Source organism: Garra rufa, chromosome 4, assembly GCF_049309525.1.
Source record: "Garra rufa chromosome 4, GarRuf1.0, whole genome shotgun sequence".
NCBI classification, from domain to species: domain Eukaryota; kingdom Metazoa; phylum Chordata; class Actinopteri; order Cypriniformes; family Cyprinidae; genus Garra; species Garra rufa.
The window spans coordinates 6,828,549-6,853,001 of NC_133364.1; the positions used below are offsets into that span (position 1 = coordinate 6,828,549).

At 35.7% G+C, this 24,453-nt stretch overlaps 2 protein-coding genes across 2 annotated transcripts in view; both read left to right on the forward strand.

Annotated features, from left to right (window-relative positions):
* The window catches only part of creb3l2 (cAMP responsive element binding protein 3-like 2), a 28,652-nt gene extending 24,724 nt beyond the window's left edge, over nt 1-3,928 (forward strand). Inside the window, exons 11-12 of the mRNA XM_073838213.1 lie at nt 2,558-2,804; nt 2,891-3,928. Of these exons, the coding sequence (XP_073694314.1) occupies nt 2,558-2,804; nt 2,891-2,960 (317 nt within the window). The 3' untranslated portion in view covers nt 2,961-3,928. The remainder of the gene's footprint in view (nt 1-2,557; nt 2,805-2,890) is intronic.
* Nucleotides 3,929-5,270: 1,342 nt separating this feature from the next.
* The window catches only part of dgki (diacylglycerol kinase, iota), a 51,061-nt gene continuing 31,878 nt past the window's right edge, over nt 5,271-24,453 (forward strand). Inside the window, 1 exon segment of the mRNA XM_073838480.1 lies at nt 5,271-5,858. Coding sequence (XP_073694581.1) covers nt 5,647-5,858 — 212 coding nt within the window. The 5' untranslated portion in view covers nt 5,271-5,646.

Genomic DNA, 24,453 nt, shown 5'->3' on the forward strand with positions numbered 1-24,453 from the left:
GAATTAAAATAGATATTATGTAAATTCACTATGTAATTACACATGCATTTATATATAAAAATATTTATTTTAAAATATAATAAATTCTTAAAATATATATATATGATATAGATTCGATATGTAATTATACATGCATTTATATATCTGTATATCTCTCTCTCTCTCTCTCTCTCTCTATATATATATATATATATATATATATATATATATATAAAATAAAGTAAATTATTTAAAAATAAGAAATAAAATAATATAATTATTAATAAAAGAAGATGTGATAGATATTCGCTATGTAATTATACATGCATTTTTATGTATATTTATATATAAATATATATATATTTTTAAATACATTATTAAAAATAAGAAATAATAAATTATTATAAATTAAAATAGATTATGTAATTTATAATATGTAATTACACATGCATATATATATAATTAATTAATCATTATATGTATTATATATTAACATATATTTGTTAACAAAAATAGATACAAAATTTTTTTAAATATTTAATTATCTATTTTAAATGAAATATTTACGCTTTATATAATATACGTATATTTTAATTCAATTATTATTATTCTAAAAAGTAATTATTTATTACTTTTACTTTTTTTTTTTTTTATATACATGTATTATATGAGTTTGCTTCAGTGCACTATATTAAGACGTCATCCGTTATCTGAGGCTGTTTATTTGTTGACTCCAGTATGGATTGAGTATTAATGCAGAGCTACTGGAGCCGCTGTGGTACTGAGCGTTGTCATATCGATCTGACCCTAATACACACAGCGCTTGTGTTTATTGTGGTCCCTCTTGTAATTTGCTCATTATTCTCAGTGTCTTGTTGACTAATGAATGGAGGAATGGCTGGATTTGGATGTATATTAGTGGTGTGAGCCGCTGAGAGTCATTATCAGGGCTGGAGTGGGCCAGTAATTATCATGCCTTTAAAAGCAGAGCGATCGCTTAATCATCTCTGATCTCTGATCTCCCCAAATCACGTTTCTCCCACGCACGTCATTCACTTAATGCACCGCTTTAACAAAACACTACTGTACTAATAAAAGAGCTGCTCTCTTTGGATTTCAGCACTTTACACCTGATATTAATATCCATCTCAGGTGATACAATCACACAAGCTCAGCCGAGACATCTGCTATTAACAGCAATAAAAAAGCCGTCAGTGTGATGTTTGTTCATTTCCAGAATCTGTAGGCCTTTTAGGATATGATTCATAATTAAATTATTAAAAATTATTAAATTATTAAAACTATTTATGAAAACTATTACATTTATTAAAAACTATTTAAAAATAAATAAATAAATATAAAATTTACAAAAATTAAATTAAAAAAAAATTTTTTTTAATGATTTTCTTTTTAGATTTTTAAAACATCAACATAAAAATAAATCACAACAAACAAGGAACGGATACTGTCAGCACTGCTTATAAATATTGCAAGTAAAATATGTATTTTAAATATCTGGGGGAAAAAAGTAAATTTATAGTATAGTAAATTAGTATAACAAATAGTAAATTATATAACAAAAATTAAAATATATTTCAATTAATTTATTAAAATATGCACACAATATTTATTTTTTATAAATATATTAAAAAATAAATTGCATTTTAATTTTATATATATATATATATATATATATATATATATATATATTTTTTTTTTTTTTTTTTTTTTTTTTTAATTTTAGAATAGGTGAATATAGAAATGCAAATAATTATAAGTATGTGTGATATAATATAATGTGTTTGCACAACTAATGTAAACACATTATATTATATCACACATACTTATAATTATAATATATTATAATGTATATTTTTTTTAAATGAAAAATATTTTATGTTACTAAATATTTTTCATTTAAAAAAAATATATACATTATAATATATTAAAAATTAAAAGCATATATGTGACCATGGACCACAAAACCAGTCATAAGGTTAAATTTGAAAAAACTGAGATGTATACATCATATGAAAGCTCAATAAATAAGCTTTCTACTGATGTATGGTTTGTTAGGATAGGACAATATTTGGCCGAGATACATCTATTTGAAAATCTGGAATCTGAGGGTGCAAAAAAATCAAAATACTGAGAAAAACACTTTTAAAGTTGTCCAAATTAGGTTCTTAACAATGCATATTACTAATCAAAACTTACACTTTGATATATTTATAGTAGGAATTTTACAAAAAATCTTCATGGAACATGATCTTTACTTAATTTCCTAATGATTTTTGGCATAAAAGAAAAATCTATAATTTTGACCCATACTATGTATTTTTGGCTATTGCTACAAATATACCCCAGCGACTTAAGACTGGTTTTGTGGTCCAGGGTCACATATATATATTTTAAGTACTTATAAGTAAGCATTTATATTTTAAAATAATTATTGTATTTTAAATAAGTTATATACAGTATATATGATATAAATATGATCGGACACACTTCACCATTTGCATATCATTAAAAAAGACAGTAAAAAAAGCGTCAATATGAACTTTTTTTACATTTACAGTAAAGTCCCGAAACCTGCTGTCCATTTCGGAGCAGGGGGGTCTGGACGAGCCTCATCATCACGTTGGGCTGGGCGGGGAATATCCTGATTGGGACCGTCAGGCCGACGTAATGGCAGCTTGGCGTTCAGAACAGCAGCACAAACAGGAACAGGCGGAGCTACATGAGGCAGAGCCCCGCCCACTCATACTAAACACCAATGAAACACGAGCGCAAAGCGCCATTCTCATAGACCTGCACTCACACAGGTAATGCCCTCCCATCCGCAGCTGCTTTCCATTCAATGCATTACAACACAGATGCTAACACTTTTATTGCTTTTGTTTTTTGGCAGGTCAGAAAAGTGGTCAAACGAGACGGCTAAAGTCATACAGCTGGAGAGGACGGTCAACGAGACATCCTGAGATCTTCTTCTCTTCTTCCTCCTCTCCCCTGCAGCGGCGGGGGCGATAGGCTTCATATTTATAGTTTTACGTAGATGTCCTTTTTTTAAAATAAACACAAAAACTCAAAAATGTATTTTTATTCCATTCCAGCAGTATATCGGATTTTGATACTCATGTACACTATTTCCTTTTTTATATGCTTTTGAATTTTTGTTTTAATATCTTTCTTTTCTTGTTTTTTCGCCTATTTGCCCCGAGCTACTGAGAGTATGTGTAGTAATATATTGAATCTGTTTTCATATTCACATGACGGTGATAAAGTCAGTTCCAAAGATTGATCAAAGTGTATTGCAAGATATCCAAAGCGTTTGTCTGAATATGTAAATATTTGCGGTATCCTCTATTCTATTGTAAGTGTGCTGGGAGAGATATGTGAGTGATATCAATGGAGATGTTTGTCATGGAGGGCAATAAAAGAGGGAAAATATGGACTTGACATGAAAAGGACGGACGCTCTCCTCTATCCCTGACGTTGCCCTCTTTATTAAGGACAGATGGCCCTTTTTGTCCTCATCTGGCCACCATCCAGCCCCCGTCTGCGCTCTTCTGGGAGTAAAAGGCGCTCGCTGACAAGTCTGCCGTTCTCTTGCTCTGATATGAACGGTTGCGACGACCCGAGTCCTGAGCGATCTGCATTCAGGCGTGCTGTGGACTCGCTTGCACTGCGTCCCCGTAGAATTGATCTGTTATTTATTATTTTTAGCATGCCTGCCATCATTTTATCCTGGAAACGAGAGCATTTTGATGGAGATGGTTTTGTCCTGATGCGATGCATTGAGACATTTCTTATGTGTTTGGCATAGCGTCTTAATCGCATCACACTTTCAGCCTCTCAAAATGATCTTCCTGAAATCACTCTGCCTTGTTTATGTTTTTCTTTTGCAAGCAAATCAATATTTTCCTTAGTAAAAGCATTGTAAATCCTGCGTCTGAGTTGTCATTTTCCTGTTTATGCATGGTATCTTTATATTAGCCTGATTTATATTTGTTGTCGTACTGGGATGCCGAGTGATGTTTTTATGGCAACATACGACTGCTCTAGTCGTTTGGCTATTAATTATTTTCATTACGACAGGATCTGCATTATAATTTTCCTGTCTCTCAGGGGTTTTTTGCAAAAGAAAGGTGTTTTTTCCACATCAGAGAGCTCGGATGATGCACTTCATACATTAAATCACATTAGCCAAATTGTGTTAGAAGAAAAATGCATGTCTGTCATGACTTCTTGGGAAAATGACATGTTAACCCTTGCGTAAATGTGCTGTTGTGGACATATGGAGGTGATCCTTCTATTATGGCAATATTTCTAGGGTATTTTTGATAAATGCATTCATTTGATGTGCCGTTTTAATTATTTTAACATGTTAGTATCTGGGAATTTTATTGATTTATTTTTTATTAATTAAAATGCACATTAATTGTGTTTAATTTTGTTTTATAAAACCCAGATGAAAGCTCATGGCAATGGGAAAAAAATAACAGATACATTTTTTTGTGTGCAGAATCAGTTACTAAAAAAAAAAACATATTACTAAAAAATAAAAAACAATCAGTCAATTCAAAATCGATTCAAAACAAATATATAAAATAAAAAAATATATAATATTTTACCTAATATTTTTGGGTGATAGACGTTATATTTTATATATACACATAAAAATAAACCAAAATTTATAAATAAATAAATCTTATTTTATCTTAATATTTTAATTAAATTATTAAAATCATGAAGAAAATCATCAAATTTGGACATACTTGATTTTTTGGTCAAAAAAAAAAGGAAAAAAAACTTACAGAGCACATCCTGGGCTCTGCCGTTATGAAATGTTTGGGGGTGTGGCCAGTATGATAATTTTAATAAATGATTTAATGTAATAATAATATTATAATAATATTAACATAGCTTTTCTGTCAAATCAAATACTGGGGGTGTGGCCACATGATAATAATATACGATTGAATGTGATAATATTATAATAATAGCTTTTTCTGTGTAACAAAAGACAGGGGCGTGGTCAATATGTTAATATTTAATGAACATGCATAGCCTAATTATAATACTGTAGTTTTTAAACTAAAAACTACAAGCACGCCATAAATCTAAACAATCTAGATTTATTATTCAAAAAGTGTTTTATTTGTTTATTTATATTTAGTTATTTCCCCCTGTGTCCCAGGCGGTTCCTGGCCGAACAAAGGGTTTGTAATCACAATCAGGTCCGGTTTAAACGCTCGCGTAAACACGGCGGCTGCTTCTTCTGCGTCGCGTTCGTTTCTCTCACCGGAGACTCTTCCATCACGGTCACGGCGGACACGTCAGAGATCACCACGCATTTACACGCGCGTGTGCGCGAAAGCGTGTCCAGTCGGAGACCCTCTGTCCTACTTTCATTGCCCGATGCTGGAGGATGAGGAGGCAAATCCCAGAATGTCCTCGCGGATGGATGCAGCTGTTGTTGTAGTTCCGCGGACAGTGCGTGCGCGTAGCCGCGTAACCGTGAGTGAATCGTGAATCAATAGATAGATAGATAGATAGATAGATAGATAGATATTACTAATCCCATGAGGGACAACGAAGGACACATTTGGAAGGACTTCTAAGCACCGGAGGAGAGAAGGGGGTCCACTCAGTGCCAACCGGAGCATGATGGACCCCCTGGCCGACATTCGCGCGTCTCACGCGGAGCGCAGCAGCAGAGGAGCCGCCGGTGGAGAATTAGCGGACGACCAGACACGCGGCTGCGGGAGAAACGCGGCGATGGGCGGCAGCGACAGTCTGAGCAGCTTCGCCGACATGGAAGACTCGCTGGAGGACAAACTCAAAGGTCTGGCGTTCAGGAAGCAGATCTCGTACAGGTAAATATGCGCTTTAAGTCAAACCTGCGTGTATTTCTCCACCATATGGAGCGGTGAGACATATCAGATGGTCTGTTTGTGTGCGTTATACTGAACAATGCAAAGCCCATTTGTTGTGTAAATCAACACCCACCCACCTAAATAACAGAAAATAATAACACGCGTCGTGCTAGGATGTCCTGTCAAAGGACATTTCGTTTATTATCATGAGAACAGCAGATGCATGTTGTTAAACTCAATCACAATATGTGAAAATAACATTTCATATCTCTATTGTTGTTTGGCCTGCTATTTGCTAGCAGGATTCAACTGTGCTTTCCTCTTGCACATGAAACCCTTGGGCAATCAGACAGGCACTTGTATTGAATTGTTTAATTGACATTTGACCAATTAATATAACAGGCACAGAGCCGTGCATGACTGTATAATAATGAATAAGACTTCATCTGCCATAGAGAGACCTATCCCCACACGTCAGGGTCATAAACGGTATGCTTTGACATATTAAAGGTCATTCTGACTCTGTGGAATGGTTTTGGTGCATCCATTTAAACTAAAGCTATCCTTTTTGCATTGATAAGTTTGCTTGTCCTAGACCTGTTGAAAACATTTAGATCTTGTTTATTGTATGCATCGATCATGTCAATCTTTTTAGATCAATGTAAAGATTGGGTCTTATCGACAACACTGGTTTTGTGGTGAAACTCTCTTAAAAACGTAAAAACTTGCCTGTTCATCTCTTCTTCAGAAAGCCCTAATTTGACCTCCCCCTCCTCCGTTTTCCACCTGTCTGCGGAGGAGGGTCACTACCACCCTTACTGCTCCGTCAGAGTCTTGAGGTCAATCCTCCTCCGAGATCAATCCTCCGCTCACAATTAAGGCTAGTCTCTGAAGAAAGGATCAAAGGTGTCTTCTCTTTTGTAGGAGCGATCTATGTCCATCTCCAATTCAGATAAGATGCCAAAAAGTCCAATGAAACTCAACCAAACCATCAGTAAAACAAACAAACAAACACAAGCCAGTGTGGCTTAAAATGCGAAGCATCTTAGATAAAAGTTCAGCTTTTTTAAGCAAAGCATCTAAAAATGGAAGCTTTGAAGTTGGCAAAGACGAAAACAGGCACTGGTCCAAAAGCTGGTGAGCTGCCTTGGGGTTTACTTTCTACACAGGCAGCATCCTGACTGGAACGACACCTTATAAGTGATTGATTTATATATATATATATTTCTTATATCATTTTTATAAAATATAATTTTTTATGTGTATTGTGTATATATAATATATACATAAAAATGTGTAGCATCCAAAAATATATATAATACTATGATATATATATAATATTATGATTATTATATTTTTTATTATATAATTTTTGTTTCTCTTTTTTGTAATATGAATTAGAATACAAATGGCATTCCTTATAATAACTCATAATTGATTTCAGTGTGATTTTAGTTTATTTCCATGCTACTGAAATTCACAAAAAAATATGTCACTCTCAAATGCGTGATTAAAATAGTATATATTTTTATTTTATATATTTATTTTGAGTTGAATTTTTGTTTTATGTATACAAATAGCAACAAATATGGTTTACAAATTTTGTTTCTCACGTGAAATGCAAAGGAAACCCAAATCACAGTTGATTTCAATGTTTCAATTTTAATTAATTTCCATGAAAATCAATAAAAAAAAAAATAAAAATAAAAAAAAAAATATATATATATATATATATATATATATATATAGCATCCATAAATGTTGGGTAAAATAGTATATATTTTTATATATATTTATAATTAAGTGATTTTTTAAAATCTATATATAATTATTTTTCAAGCATATTTATCATCATTATTTCTCTCACTTGTCACAAACATATTTCTGTGCCAAAAAAAAAAATGTATAAGGCAGCATAATCAGCATAATAATCATTCTGCTACCTTTTAGAACAGGCTTCTCGTCTGTAACGTATCTGATGTCTTAAAATGCTGCCTAGGTAGGCAGTTCACTAGGTTTTGTAACAGAGCCACAATGTTCTTCTTCATACTCTCCTGAAATATAGCACTTCATATCAGTTTTTTGTTATCTAGTGAATCATGTTGGGCTTATAAAGAGGCTCTTGTGTCCGCTCTCTCCGGGACGCTCTAGGAGTGCGGCAGCAGACAGTGGAACATAAAAAAGAACTCATGCATTTTTAAGTGTCCCGATCACAGCCTCGATTGTAGATTTATACATGCTTGACACATTTTCACTCCGCCAGGCTGCTGAAAAGTTAAACATGCATATTTATCGCGGTCTGCTCAGTTTCAGAGCGTCGGCCTGCAAAAAAACTTGTTGCGGTGTTTGCCGAGCTTCTGTACAGGGTGGACGGTGAGATTTACATCTGAAAAAGTATATTAATTGAGGAAAATAATATGTTTTTGATTGGATTGTGAACAACTGATTTATGCGTATCACTTTGATTTATTATAATTGATTTCAGTGTGATATTAGTTGATTTCCATGCTACTCAAATTCACATAAAAGTATATATCACCCACAAATGTTAGGTAAAATAGTATATATTTTTTATTTTATATATTTATTTATTGAATTTTTGTTTTATGCGTACAAATAGCAACAAATATACAAATAATTTGAATACAAATAGCGTTCCTCACATGAAATGCAAAGGAAACCCAACTCACAGTTGATTTCAATGTGACTTTATTAAAACAAAAATAATAAATATATTTATAAATAATAATAATATTCATATATATATATATATACGGTGAGATTTACATCTGAAAAAGTATATTAATTGAGGAAAATAATATGTTTTTGATTGGATTGTGAACAACTGATGTATAAAGGGGCGGGGCTGTAAAGAGAGGCACTGGTGATGTCATCAGAACAGGAAAGTTGTTTTAGGAGTGGAACAAATCACATTTTGATGAACGATTAACATTTTTTTCTACTAATAACATGCAATCATGCATAATTAGACTAGAAATATGTAAATGGGCTCGGTTTGTTCATGCATTGTGAATCCAGAACATTCATCACAACGAGGAAGTACATTACCAGGAAGTGATGCGTTGTGCCTCCAGCGGCGCTGTGGAATAGATGGGAATGGGTTTAATATTTGATTGCCTACAAGTGTTGTGTTTTATCAGTGAAACTTTAATACGAGCCCTGGTGCATTTAGTCATCTGTCAAGTTGTGCCAATCCTCCTCCCGCTTGGCACTTTGCTTTGTGCGTTTGGCTGAAGAGCCCAATTAGGACGTACCCTTCACAGTCAGTTTAACATGCTGTGTTATTTTTTTTATAATCTGGCATTGAATCAGAGTGCGAAATGGCCGCCACACCTACTGTAAACATTGATGTGCAAGAGAAATACTGTACATGGGTTTCAACAGTGGACCTGCAATTGTTCTTTTCTAAGTTGTGCCTCATTGGCTAAAGTCCAGCTGACGTGTGTAATAACGCAAAGGTATGCTTACGTGCGTAAAAGAGGGCTTGTCTTGTCTCGTTCTTTGCAGGACGCAAAACCCGGGAGCACTCGGTTGAGCCTGACGACTGACGCGAAAAAGGATTTTACATAAATGGTCATAATCTCTCCTGAAGATGGCTGTGCGCAAAGCAACCGGCTTAACGCCGATAAAGCCAGTCTTTTTGCTTTTTTCCGCTGCGGCGGGGTTTGTATTGCAGGCTGAGGAGACGCATTAAAGGATTGGACTTTTGAAGCTTTTCCTTATTAGGTATATGAGTGTAAGAGGCTTTTCCTCTGCTGCTCTGTTTGGTGAAGCATCCAGCTGCTTCTGCACCTCATCAAGGGTCGAAGCAAAAATTTAGACCCAGGCTTTTGTTTTGTACTAGGCCCAAATTTCCACTGATTTAGGAGGCAAGGGATGACATGTCATGCCTATAGTCTTAGTTTGAGAATGTCGTATGCTGTTTCTTCCATTCATTTTCCTACAAGTGGTGACTCAGTCCTGCACCTGTAGTTCTGGCAGAGGAGCACCTGCAGACAGCCACCACACTGGAGGTGTGAGAGACTTCATCTCCCCCTCGGTCTCTTCATCCGTCTTCCCCCGCTTCAGCAGGGAGTTAACACTGTCTCGCCGCGAGTGCTGTTCCCCGCTCTAATTCTCCCTGACACTGATGGCTCAAACACGCTCGCTGGTCTTTTCTAAAACATGCTACGACAGCTGCCGTCAGTGTGTTTTGGTGGAGCATCAAACGAGAGAATGAAATGTGGTTGTAGGCGTAGGCTTTGGTTTGTTGCATCACTTACAAATCGTGTTAATAATTGTGGATTTTAGAAGTTTTAATGTGCTTGCAACTCGTTTAACAACGTGACAAACTTTTTAGCTTATACGGGACAAGTGTTCTAGTCTAACAAGATGTTATTGGTTATATTATTAATATTTTTTAATCAGAAGATTAAAAAAATTATGCATTTGATGCAAATGATGCAAAAACAGTTTCTGCATTTAGGCGTGTTAACAATGTTATTGGATTTAGATGCAAAGTAAAATGTTATTGCATTTAGATGCTAAATATTTATTGCATTTAGATGCAAACACTTTATTGCGTTTAGATGCAAAAATGTTATTGCATACAGATGGAGAAGAATGTTATTGCATTTACTGTAAATGGGCAAAGTAACATTTTATTGCATACAAATGCAAAAAAATGCATTTAGATGCAAAGAAAAATGAGATACTCTACAAGTTAAAAGTTGTTTTTATGATTTTTTATGTTTTTTAAATAAGTCTTTTCTGCTCTCCAAGCCTGCATTTATTTGGTCCAAAGTGTAACAAAAACAGTATAATTTTGAAATATTTTTGCTATTTAGAATAGATGTTGTCTATTTGAATATATTTTAATATATATTCATTCCTGTTATTTCAAAGCTGATTTTTAGCATCATTACTCCAGTCAAATGATCATTCAGAAATCATTCTAATATTCTGATTTGCTGCTCAAAAACCATTTATTATTATTATTATGTTGAACATGTAAATACCTTATAAATATTTGTAACAATGTTAATGTCTTTATCATCACTGTTTTTCAATTTAAAGCATCCTTGCTAAATTAAAAAGTATTAATTTCTATAATTTCTTTCTCCCCAAAAAACGAAAAATTATCCTGACTCCAAGCGTTTGAAAGGTATGGTGTATAATGCTACAAAAGCTCTTTATTTCAGATAAATGCTGATCATTGCATCTTTCTATGAATCAAAGAATCCTGAAAAAGATTTAAGGATTTAAAGGATCATGTGACACTGAAGACTGGAGTAATGATGCTGAAAATTCAGCTTTGATCACAGGAATAAATTACATTTGGAAATATATTCAAATAGAAAGCAGTTATTTTAAATAGTAAAACTGTTTTTGCTGTACTTTGGATCAAATAAAAATGTTAAAAACTTTCGACTGGTAGTGTATAGATGCAAAAAATATTGCATTTCGATGGGCAAAGATACATTCTGTTGCATTGAGTCAAAACAGTTGTATGCAATATCATAAGAGACATTTGTTAAGAATGTAAAATATGGTTTGGTTTAATTTCATGTTGTCTTTGCTGTCCTGAATGTGCTTTTGAACATAGCTGCAGGACTGAAAATGCAAGTTGACACGGGTCTCTACTTTCTGTGAGCGTTCGCCTATTTTTGTTCAATCATTCTTTGTTTCATTGCACAAAAATAGCAGAGAAACCAATACTTATTTTATCTAAGACCAGAAATCTCCAAACAAATTTGTGCAGTTTTGATTTTAGTGGAACTTCCAGAACTCTGCGTAATGAATGTAAACATGGTGAATGTGTTAAATGGAGTAGAGAGGACATGGTGTCTCTGTACACAGGCTCCTGCATATATACAGGCTGTACTGGGATTACTGGGTGGCTTTTTTAGCCGATGATGTGACGGGACTGGGTTTTATTCATGATCTGAATCTTGACGCTGAGTAATTTAACTGATTGCCAGAGCGCTAATATTGGTGTGTAATCCTAAAATGTGAACCATTTTTATTCATCCACGTTAATGGCATATTAGAAGATTTCATCCTCTCGTGTTTGCTATGGTTAGTTACCTCAGGTGCATGGAAATGTCCACTGGGTATTTGCTAACCAGCGTAAGTGTTTTAACATTTATAGCAAAAAGAAATATTTGTTGAGCAGCAAATCAGCATATTAGAAAGATTTCTGAAGGATCACGTGACGCTGAAAACTGGAGTAATGATGCTGAAAATTCAGCTTTGCCTTACAGGAATAGATTAAATTTTAAAATATATTGCAGTAGAAAATGGTTATTTTAAATTGTAAAATTATTTCCAAATCTTATAGTTTTTACTGTATTTTTGATCAAATATATGCTGACTTGGTGCAGAGAAGAGACTTATTTAAACAAAATTTAAATATGTATTTTTTGAAAGATTTAAAAAAAAAAAAAACATGCTTGTGTATAATATTAAACAAAAATAATATGGTAATTACATGATTTTTTTTTATTTAATAAAAGCATTAAATAAATAAAAAATATAGTAATAAGAAATGTTTCTTGAGCAGCAAATCAGCATATTAAAATATTTCTGGATCATGTGACACTGAGAACTGGAGTAATGATGCTGACAATTCAGCTTTGCATCACAGGAATAAATTACATTTTACAAAATATTACAGTAGAAAATGGTTATTTTAAAATTGTAAAAAAAATTCACATTTTTACTTTTTTTTACCTTATTTTTATCAAATATATGCAGCCTTGGTGCGGAGAAGAGACTTATTTTAACAGTAAAATATATATAAAAAAGAAAAAATACTTGCTTGTGTATAATAATAAACAAACAATATTATGGTAATGCATGATTTATTTTTTTATTTAATGGAAGTCTGTTTCCACCTCAGTGGAAAAGTAATTTTATAAATACATTTATTTCTCGCAATTGTGTCTTGTGTGTCTCAATTGCAACTTAATTGTGACTTTATTTCTAATAAGTGCAACTTTATACTTTAAAGTTATGACTTTTTCTTTTAACAACTTTATTTCATATTTTAAAATCTATCCCACAATATCTCTCAATTACTTGTTTTTGTTTTATTAAATACAAATTTTTTTTCTTTCTTTTTCATTTTTTTTTTTTCATTGCATTCAAGTTAAGACATCATAATGCAGTCCTGCCTCTAATGGAAGCAATGCATGTAAAGATGCAGAAGAGGTCTAAAGTTTATCATCTATGTCTCAGGCTGGATTAGGTTGTAAACATGTGCAGCTCATTTGCATTTGCTCTGTGAACACATTATCTTTTCAGCACAATTCTCTGGTTCTGTCTCTCTCCTGGTCTCTTTCTCTGTGTAATGTGCTCACTAATTATAGCTCGCCTCTATCTCTCTCCAGCTGTGGTCTGGGAGGTTGTGTGTGTGTGTGTGTGTGTGTGTGTGTGTGTGTGTGTGTGTGTGTGTGTGTGTGTGTGTGTGTGTGTGTGTGGATGGGTTCAGCCCTTTATACACTGATAGCACAGGGTTACAGCAGCCCGGGCCTCATTTAGCAAATGATTAATTCAATTAGGCAGCCAGGACCTCAGGTGGAAAAGAAAAACCTGGAGGCCCTTCATGTCCCCGAAGCCCTGCGAGAGGCGGAACGGAGGAGATCCGAACCGCTTTTACCGCACTAATGGAGGATTCCGGGTCCTGACACACATTAGCATTGCATTCAGACCGCTGTTTTCAACACACAACACAACATTTACCTGATCATTAGCAGGAGAGCCATCTGCCACCGTTACTCTGTGTTCAGAGGCTTTTTGGGACGCGCAGGGATTGAGTGGCGTATTTGAGCGGCACAGGTCACGGATAACAACTACATATTGTATTAAAGAAAACTCTATGAGCTGCAGGTCATGAATGGGTTTTTTTTGGGGTGGATGTTTATTCACATTGCATGTAGTTTAGGATGTCAGGGGTTTATTTTCAGTTCAAAGCTTGTGGTGTCGCACATCAGTTCAATCATACTGATGTGGAAATGAATTCAAATTCAACTGCACTCTTTTTTTGACACTAGTAATAAATATTTATTTACATTTCATGTAGTTTAGGATGTCAAGGGTTTATTTTCAATTAAAATTTTTTTTCCGTCAGTCATAGAGTAGAGATGAGTCATGATAGTTGACTAATCGTCCACGACTGACTAGTTCATTATTGGGTTTTTCTAGGTTATCTAGTGTTATTCCTGTTTTTCTAGGTTTAACGTTAGTGCTTTATTTGTCATTCTGAGCTTTGGCTGTTAGACACTTTGCATGAAAATACTTCTCAGAACAGTTGCATCTTTAAATTCGATTTAAAATTTTGCATTTAAACTTAAAATTCCAATTCAGCCATTTAAAATTCTAATTCGGTACACATACACTTTTTTTTTTTCCACATCTATGATTTTTTTTTGACACTGGTGATAGAAATGTATTTACATTTCATGTGTTTTAGGATTTCAAGGGTTCATTTTCTATTCAAAACTTGGGGTTTAGGTCGGCTGCCCAACCATAGAGTCCAAGTGAATCATGAAGGTTGACTAATCGTCCACAAATGGCTTGTCTGTTATTGCGCTTTTCTAGATGTCGTACATTTTTGATTATTGTTTTCTAGGTATAGCATTAGTGTATTATTTCTCATTCTGAGCTTTAGCTGTTACACACTTTGCATTATAAAAAAAAACATCTTTAAATTAAATTTTAAATTTAAACTCAAAATTCAAATTCTACTGCCCATTCTTTACATTTAAATTCAGTCCACATACACATTTTTTTTAGGTCATAAATGTGTTTTTTGACACTGGTTATACATTTTATGAGGTTTAAGATGTCAAGGGTTAATTTTCAATTTAAAACTTGTGGTTTTGGACATCACTCATAGAGTAGAGATGAATAATGATAGTTGAGTAATCGTCCACAACTGACTAGTTGATTACTAAGTTTAGCCCACTTAAACAATTTTTTGAGCTTATTTTTACGTCATGAATGTTTTTATTTCGACACTGGTGATACAAATGTATGTACATTTCATGTAGTTTAGAATGTCAAGGGTTAATTTTCTATTCAAAACTTGAGGTTTAGGCTGGCCGTCCAACCAGAGAGTAGAGGTGAATCATGAAGGTTGACTAATCGTCCACAAATGGCTTGTCGGTTATTGCGTTTTCTAATGTAGATTTTTCCTGTTTTTCTAGGTTTAGCATTAGTGCTTTGTGTCATTCTGATCTTTAGCTGACACTATTCATGATAAAAAAAAACTTCTCAGAAAAGTTACATCTTTAAATTCAATTTGAAATTTAAACTCAAGATTCAAATTCAACTGCCCATTCTTTAAATTTAAACTCTGCCCACTTGCACGTTTTTTAAATAGTTTTTTAGGTCATGGGTGTGTTTTTTAAATACTAGTTAAAGATGTTTATTTACATTTGATGTGGTTTAGGATGTCAAGGGATAATTTCCAATTCAAAACCTGTGGTTTTGGACATCAGTCATAGAGTAGAGATGAGTCATGATAGTTGACTAATCGTCTACAACTGACTAGTTCATTATTGAGTTTTTCTAGGTTATCTAGAGTTTTCTAGGTTTAACATTAGTGCTTCATTTATTGTGCTGAGCTTTGACTGTTAGACACATTGCATGATAAAAACCTTCTCAGAAAAGTTGCATTTTTAAATTCAATTTTAAATTTAAACTCAAGATTCAAATTCAGCAGCCCACTTAAACATTTCTTTGAGCCTTTTGGGCTGTTTTTGATTTTCAGGTCAGTGAATGTGTTTTTTTTGACACAGGTGATAGATATTGATGTGCATTTCATGTGTTTTAGGATGTCACGGGTTAATTTTCTATACAAAACTTATACAAAAAGGTTTAGGTCAGCCGTCTTACCATAGAGTAGAGGTGAATCATGAAGGTTGACTAATCATCCACAAATGGGTTGTTGGTTATTGAGTTTTTGTGGATTATGTAGATTTTTTTCTTGTTTTCTAGGTTTAGCATTAGTGCTTTATTTATCATGCTGAGCTTCGCCGGTTAGACACTTTGCATGATAAAATCCTTCTCAGAAAAGTTGCATCTTTAAATTCAATTTAAATTTAAACTCAAAATTAAAATTTAACTGCCCATTCTTTACATTTACATTGGTTATAGATGTTTATTTCCACTAATGTGGTTTAGGTAACCACAATTCATAACTTGTGGTTTTGGACATCAGTCATAGAGTAGAGATGAGTCATGATAATTGACTAATCGTCCACAACTGACTACTTGATTATTGAGTTTTTCTAGCTTATCTAGTGTTGTTCCTGTTTTTCTAGGTTTAACATTAGTGCTTTATTTATCATGCTCAGCTTTGGCTGTTAGACACTTTGGTGGTCAAAGGTTTTTGAATTTGCATTTTTGAATTAAATTTTAAATTTTAAACTCAAAATTCAAATTCAACTGCCCTTTCTTTAAATTTAAATTCAGCCCACTTGCACTTATTTTTTTTTTTTTTTTTTTTTTAATTTTAAGTCATGAATGTTGAGGTGAATCATGAAGGCTGACTAATCATCCAAAAAATTTTGTAAATTATGTAGATTTTTTCCTTGTTTGTTTTTTTTGTTTTAGTGCTTTTTGTTATCATTCTGAGCTTTAGCTGTTACACTTTGCATGATTAAAAGCCCTCTCGGAAAAGCTGCATCATTGAAATCAATTTAAAATTTAAATTTAAAATTCAAATTCAACCAGCTCATTCTTTAAATTTAAGTTCAGTCCACACACTTTTTTTCTAGGTCATGAATGTGTTTTTTGATACTAGTGATAGATGTATAAGAGGTTTATTTACATTTTGGATTTAAATCGCTAAATAGTAGGTTTTAGAAGACAGGCAGCAACTGATGATTGAAAATGGTTTGATGTAGCTTGGTGGAAAGAATTTAAAAAGTGCAGGTAAAGGGATAAGCAAGCTGACATTGTAATTATTCAGAACTTAACAGAATTTGTCTCCAGTCCTATTCAAAGTTATATTTATGAAGCTTACCAAGTCTTTTAAAACTGGTAACTTTGATTTGGTTGTTGTTGTTTTTGTTCAAAGGACTTTACGTTTCATATCTTAAGTTTGTATTTTTATACATTTTATTTATCAGAACTTTAATATATTTTGATGTTCTTTTATTGTCAACAGAACAGAGGAACAAGTTTCTTTTTAAAGTGCATTATCATATTATGTTAGTTAAAACTCATAAATAACTAAAAATAACTAATGTTAGGGAAATCTGCTAATGTTTTGTTGTGCGTTTCTGAAATTTGAAAAAATAAATAAATAAAAAATATTTGTATCGGTATCGGCCTTCAAAATCCTTTATTGGTCGGGCTCTATTTAAATTCAAAATTATACATTTTTTCTGACGTTTTTTTTTTTTTTTTTTTGCACCGTCTGCCATGAGTGTTTTGTTTTTAGGATTTTAAAAACAAATCAGTTTTAAAAATTGTAATTATTCTCACTTATTATACTCACCTCTATTTCTCTACAGCTTAATTAGGCAGCCATGACCTCAAAATTTATATTTGTGTTGTTCAATATTCAAATTTCAAATTTAAATTCAAACCCAACCTCCATTCTTTAAATTTAAATTCAGCTCCGATAAACTCATTTATTTATTTATGCATAGTCCAGATTTTAGCATTTCAAGTTTGAAAAAAAGGTATATTTTCAGGTATATTGTTTCCTCTAAAAAACCTAGAGTTTTTATATTCAGCTGTCAGAGTTTCAATTGAGCTTCATTTAATAGCTTCATGCAAAAAAGCGAGCTGCGGTTCATTATTGTACCTATTAATCTGCATTCACGTCCTCTAAGTGGGTTGTTGTTGAGAAGTAGATCTGTGAAGTCGATCAGACTTTATTCTGATGACTATATTCTGAAAAGTGAGGCTGTGTGATCTCAAGACACCTGTAGGGATTGCCATCTGAAAATTACAGTAACTAAATCTGTTCTTTTGGAGAGGTTAGTATGAAGTAGACTTTAGGGACTCGTCCTTCCAGGCCGAGCACATTCTCATGTAGGTGTGCGGTCCGCCAGAGTCCATCTCAGCCCTGAGCTCTGCTCTTGATGGCGGGGCTATTTTGAACAGATGGATGGGTCAGATAGGGGAGAGATGCGTGCTTCCGATGCCTCCCCCGCACCCTGCGCCAAACGCCGAGGTTAATTATGGAGGTGTCAGCAGCCAGAGAAGGAGAACAGAGAGAAGAAAGAGCGAGAGGAGGTTCATGTACAGGCAGGAGTGGGATCCATCCCTCCCACATACTCTCCCAACGATGCTCTTAATCTCACACACACACACTCGCACAAAAGCATCACCGTCACAGTTATATGTAATTATACAGTCCGATCCCACACGCTCCCACTCGCCGAGCCCCAGAGCGCGCACGACGCCCGATTGTCACGGTAACGTATATCTATATCGTGAGAGAACATCACATTCAATACAGAGCGTTCAAACACCTCCTCCAGCAACAAAATATATGTGCATTATGTATTACGATTGGGTAATATATTATATTCACAATGACGACAGGATGATTATTTCTGTGTAAACTGTATATTGTAATTTATCTGTACATTCTAGTTTATACCCGTTTCTTTTTTAATTTTAATAATGGTTATGTATGTGACATGAGAATTTAAATATGAGTTTGAATTTCAAAGTTTGAATTTGATTTAGAACTTTTTTGGAATTTTGAAGAAGAACATATTTTTGAACTAGATTTTTGCTGTACTTTAGTTCTTGCATTAAACATTTTGAATCAAATGAGTAATTAAGGTAATTTCAGAGCAAATTCATAATTATCAAGAAAATACATTTACATTTATGCATTTGGTGGATGCTTTTGCATTGCATTCTTATGCATTGAACTCATGTCCTGGTGTTGCATGAACCAAGTACTGTTTGAGCAACAGAAATGCCAAGATATATATTGAAAATCGTCAAAATATTGAGAATTTTCTTAAGCTATAACGCTCAGCCATACTGTATGCAGTGTTGTTGTTACTAAACTCTGAGGGGCCAACCTGACTTGGTTTCCTGTGATTGTTGTTGGCCAAAAGGCAAACTGTGTGTGTGTGTGTGTGTGTCAGGTCACAGACAGTCAAGGGAAGGACACAGAAACTGCAGGGGGTCTGGACCTCTCCCTCAAAACACCGGGAAATGTGTCACAGCTGTTTCTGTTGCGCCGCAAAGCAATTGAAACAGCAAATTTTACATGCAAGAGCAAACTGTGCACATTACGCGGTATTATTGTGTCTGCATTGAATGGCAGCAAGAAAGGAGAAATCACTGTTATTTACAGCGTTAATAAAGAGCCGCCATCCGTTTACGGTTTACCCGCGAGGGTTTACTTTGATGTAGGATGCTATGCTTTAAAAAATAATGAATCCATTTATCAGCACTATTTGCGTTTAGGACAAGCATCGCTAATGCTATTTCTCACTTGTGATTTGAACAAACTACTAACCATAAGAATTAAATATTTGGTACAGACATGTGATATGATACCTCATGTTGTGCCATTTATTGAGTGTTCTGTAACTTTTATAACTGATCATACTTGCAATGTAGCCTGGCGGATGATAATAGAGTGAAAAAGTCCCATAGACTTAGATTGAAGCAGGGAACCGAGCCAATATCTAAAGAACAGATTTGTGGGTGAGGTGTTATGACTGACCCAGTAAGCAGCCACCTAAAACACCCTAGCAACTGCCAAGCAACAAGATAAAAACCATTCTGAACAACATAGCAACTCTGTAAATAAAGCTTAATGCTGTAACAACTGCGTAGCCCTGCAATAAAACTCACTAGCAACTGCATAGTGATGTGAAAAAACATCCAGAACACCCTAGCGACCACATAGCAACATGATAAAAACCACACTGTAGCAAAAGCATAGCAACGCAATTTAAAAAAAAACACAACACCCAAAGCAACCGCATAACAACATGAAAAAAACATACAAAATACCTTAGTAACCATAATGGGAACAAGATAAAAACCATGCTGTGGCAACAGCATAGCATTCTGATTAAAAAAATGCTCAAACACCCAAGAAACCACATAAAAATATAAAAAATGCCCAAAATACCCTAGCAACCACATAGCAACAAGATTAACTAAAAAATAGTCAGAACACTATAGCAACAGTGTAAAAACACGTGTCTCATAGCAACCATGTAGCCATGCAATATAAACTTCTCAAAATATGCAACCGCATAGCAATGTGAAGAAACACCTGGAACACCCTAGCAACCATATAGCAACAAGATTAACTAAAAAACAGTCAGAATGCTATAACAACAGTGTGAAAACCATTGCCTCATAGCAACCATGTGGCCATGCAATATAAACTTCTCAAAAAAATGCAACCGCATTGCAGTGTGAAGAAACAATCGTACCACCCTAGCAACCACATGGCTACAAGATTAACTAAAAACCAGTCAGAACACTATAGCAACAGTGTAAAAACACGTGTCTCATAACAACCATGTAGCCATGCAGTACAAACTTCTCAAAATATGCAACCGCATAGCAATGTGAAAAAACACCTGAAACACCCTAGCAACCACATAGCAACAAGATTAACTAAAAAAACAGAATACTATAACAACAGTGTGAAAACATAGCAGTGTCTTATAGCAACCATGTAGCCATGGCAACTACATAGCAACAACATAAAAATGAAAAACTACTCCAAACACTATAGCAACAGTGTAAAAACCATTGCCTCATAGCAACCATGTGGCCATGCAATATAAACTTCTCAAAATATGCTACCGCATAGCAATGTAAAGAAACAACCGGAACACCCTAGCAACTGCATAGCAACAATATAAAAACTATAAACGACTCCGAACGCTATAGCAACTGTGTAAAATATTTGTGTCATTAGCAACAGTGTAGTCCACCCCGAACACCCTAATAATCCCCTAGCAACCACCTAGAACAACAACATAGCAACTTGGAACCAGAGTATAGTTAGTAAAGCACCACTTAATTTTTTTTTTTCAGAAAATGTAAAAAAAAATCTAGTTCACTTTTATATCTTCAGTCAATTGATTGACTCAGTTGCTTAATTTCTTCTTCTTTTTTTAAGAAAAACCTTTTTTTTGCCCTCTTGAGTCTTACAGTTGGAGGAATGCAAAATGTGTGACAGGAAGCTGGTGTCGCTACGCATGAGGATCTTTAACAGGAGAAAGTGTCAGAACGCAGGAGAGGCTGAAATGAATAGAGTGAGAGGCGATTACCCAGGAGCACTCGGATCCGCGTGAACGGCACTCGCCAAAACCAGACCGCCCACGGACCCTGCACCCGCTGCACTGCAAAAAAACACTCTTAATCAGTATTTTTGTCTTCTTATCCTGTAGAAATATCCATGCATTCTTAAAAATACTTGAGAAGCGAAATTGCATAAGATAATCGGACGAGAGGACAAAAGACGAGGGGGAGGGAGATGAATGTAGGACAGAGGGATGGAGGGGGAGAGAGTCTTTGCTCCTTCATGTGGTGAAGGACGAGGTGCATGTGGCCCACAGCAGCTGGTCCGCCAGGAGACGCTGAAGTTTGACCCTGACGGAGAAGGAAAGGGAGAAGGGTACGGAAAGAAAGGAAAGGAGAGAGAAAGAGGAGACAAAGATGAAGTGAGAGTTAAGGAGAAAGGTGAGAGGCTGTAGACCTGAGTACGATAAAGAGGGACTGAAGAGTTGAAAACGTGACCTATATATTTATACCCGTTAGTAGAGGAAGGATTGAGGAACAGATTGTCACATCGCCATGAGGAAAGGACACACGAACACTCTGCCATCCCTCATGTGTTCATCTCACACATGAGGGAAGGTAGAGCAGAGACAGGACGGACAGAACGACATGTGAGGGATGACAGTCATTAGTGGACTGTGGAGGGAAAGTGTGTGCCACAGCGTGAGGCTGGGTGGTGATGGATATAAATACCTGAGCGCTGTTGTTTGGGGAGTTCAAGCGGGAAAAGCCCAGGCTTCCTGTCTGACCAGTCTGCTATACCAGCAGGATGGGAGTTCTGTTGCACACTTATAAGTTCACAATACCCTAAATGCATGTTGACTTTCAGTGAAACACTATAAATGAATATGGTACTGCACAATGAATGCATTAGCAGACTAATGCATTTAAAGATTTAAAGTGCTAGAAAGCTACTTCTTCCATAAGTGGCACTGGTGCACACTTACATAAACACTCTTAGATTGGTCAAGCTACTTGACAACTACACACATACAAACACCTGCTGCCAGTGAACAGTTAGTCCGGATTTGTGTCGTGCATTTCCTAAGCTGTTATCAGAAGGCGCAGAGTTAACTTAGCTGAAATAACAGCACATCACTAAAGATGCGATGATCATTTATCTGTCAGTGAATCAGGCTTGCAGAGCTCCTCCATCATCGGCTCCACCGCAGATGTTATCCGGGTTTTCAAGAGCGAAGGCGACATCCCGAGAAGAATGGCAGTGAAGTTTGTTCTGTATGTGCGAAAATGTCATGTGAAGTACTGATTTCAGTGCCATTCGCTTGTACTGTTATTGTTGGAGAACCACTATGAGAACACTATGATTTGAAATGTGATGCATGTATGTGCACCCTTGGATTTTTGTTATTAAATAAACTTGTGAAAGTTTCAAAAGAGTATTTTTCTCAACTATGTGTCCATAGTTGGAGAAACACCCATATATAGCTGGATCTGCCCACGGATATGTCCACCTACCTCTAACTTCCATTTCTTCCCCATGATCCGGTCACAAGTGTGATGTATGTGCTGAGTTTGCGTATGTGTGTGTTTGTGTGTAGTTTTCCTGCCATTGTCAGTGGGTGTGTGTCAGGCCGCAGTGACAGAGCTCAGGGGCAAATGAGAGAAATGTGTCTCCATCCGGCACACACATGAACACATAGTCACAACAACAACATCACGGACACACACGTACAAAAAAGGGAACCTGAGGTAATTCGGCCCCTGACACATATAAACCGAGTGACTAATACTCTGACCACATTTATTCAGAAAACGTTAGCGTGAGTGTAATAGTTTAGAAACTGCATCCCTGCCTCGGGACAGGGTAAACAGCCAAAGTAGCTTTCAGGGTCAAAAAATGTTTAATTCTTTTCTGAAATGCAGAAGGTATTACTAAAAATCATAAATCAGTTTCTCTGGGAAACGGGGTCACATTGGGAGTCCTTGGACCCCTGTTTCAAGGGCAAAGTCCTCAGGTGATCATTTGTTTCATGTTGGGTTCAATTTGCAACCTTCTGGATACTGCTTTCCACTTGGTAGGACTCCTGTGTGCAGTAATCAAAGAGTTGCTGGTTTGAACCCACATTAAAAACATTAGGAATCCTTCTGGGGATTTGTATAAGAGGCACATATGCATAGAGGACTTGTGAGACACATGCTTGCTGCATTTTGATAAACGGATAACAAGGCGTATGCTAAAAATGAAGTGCTGTTAATATGTTGTGTGATGTTCTTATCTAGAATTGCCTCTTGATATACTCCAGTGTTGTTCTGTTCACCACGTTGTTATCAGGACGCTGCTGGCTTCAGATAAAAGCACGAAGATTGAATTAATGCTAATCACCGATCTGCCCGAGATTTCTCTCAGGCTTGGGGTCTCGCGGGAGCTCTGCGTATGCGTTGATTTTGTTACACTTATTACCTTTGGCAGATCTTCCTCTCGCTCGTGTTTCTTCACCCCCCCAGTGCTGAGTCTTAGATCTTAATCTCTGGAGTAAGAGCGAGGCATGAGAAAAAAGTCCATGTCAAGGACTTTCTACTCTGATGAGAATGAAGAGAGGAAGAAGGATTGTGCTGTGGAGCGCCAGTAGCCTTGAGGAAGTCGGTAATGGTGAGGCTCAGAGAAGCTGTCCTTCAAGTGCATGTTCGCCAGGGCCCCGCGGGCGGGAAGAATCACAGCGAGCACACTGACCCAGTTAGAGAGCTGCAAGGAGGGATTGAGCGAAGAGGAAAAAAGAGAGAGTGACAAGATCAGAGACTCTTTTCACTCTTTCATAAGTCACTCAAGAAAGAACTTGTTGCTGTATGTCAGCTGAACAATGCAGATCCATGGCTATTAAACTTTACATAATCAGACTGCTTTGATCAGAGTGTGAGGTCATCGAATTAAGTCACATCCTGTGGAGTCACTAGATTGTGACTCGATCAGTCTGGGCAGAGCAAAGAGCCAGTCAAATACTCTGATGGATCCCTGGATAAAGTGTCCCTTTGTAACAGGTTGCCCATAGATTGTCTTGCAGAAGGTCAACTTGGGTTACATAATGGAGCTTAAAATAGCTTGAAGTGCTAGACGTGGGGCTGACCTTGTGGTTTGGATCTCGGGGGGGTAACAATGGCAATGATGATTGTGAGAGATTCTTGTCTGTCTCTGGTGACAGGACAGGATCTGACACCCGTACACGCCTCCGGGTTCTCAGGTATCCTCCATCAGGTCTCAGCTATCTGGCGGCCTGATGATCTCAGCGCTGCATGGGCAGCAGGAGGGTGTGTTAGGCGTGCTCTGGCTCTAGCAGGCAGC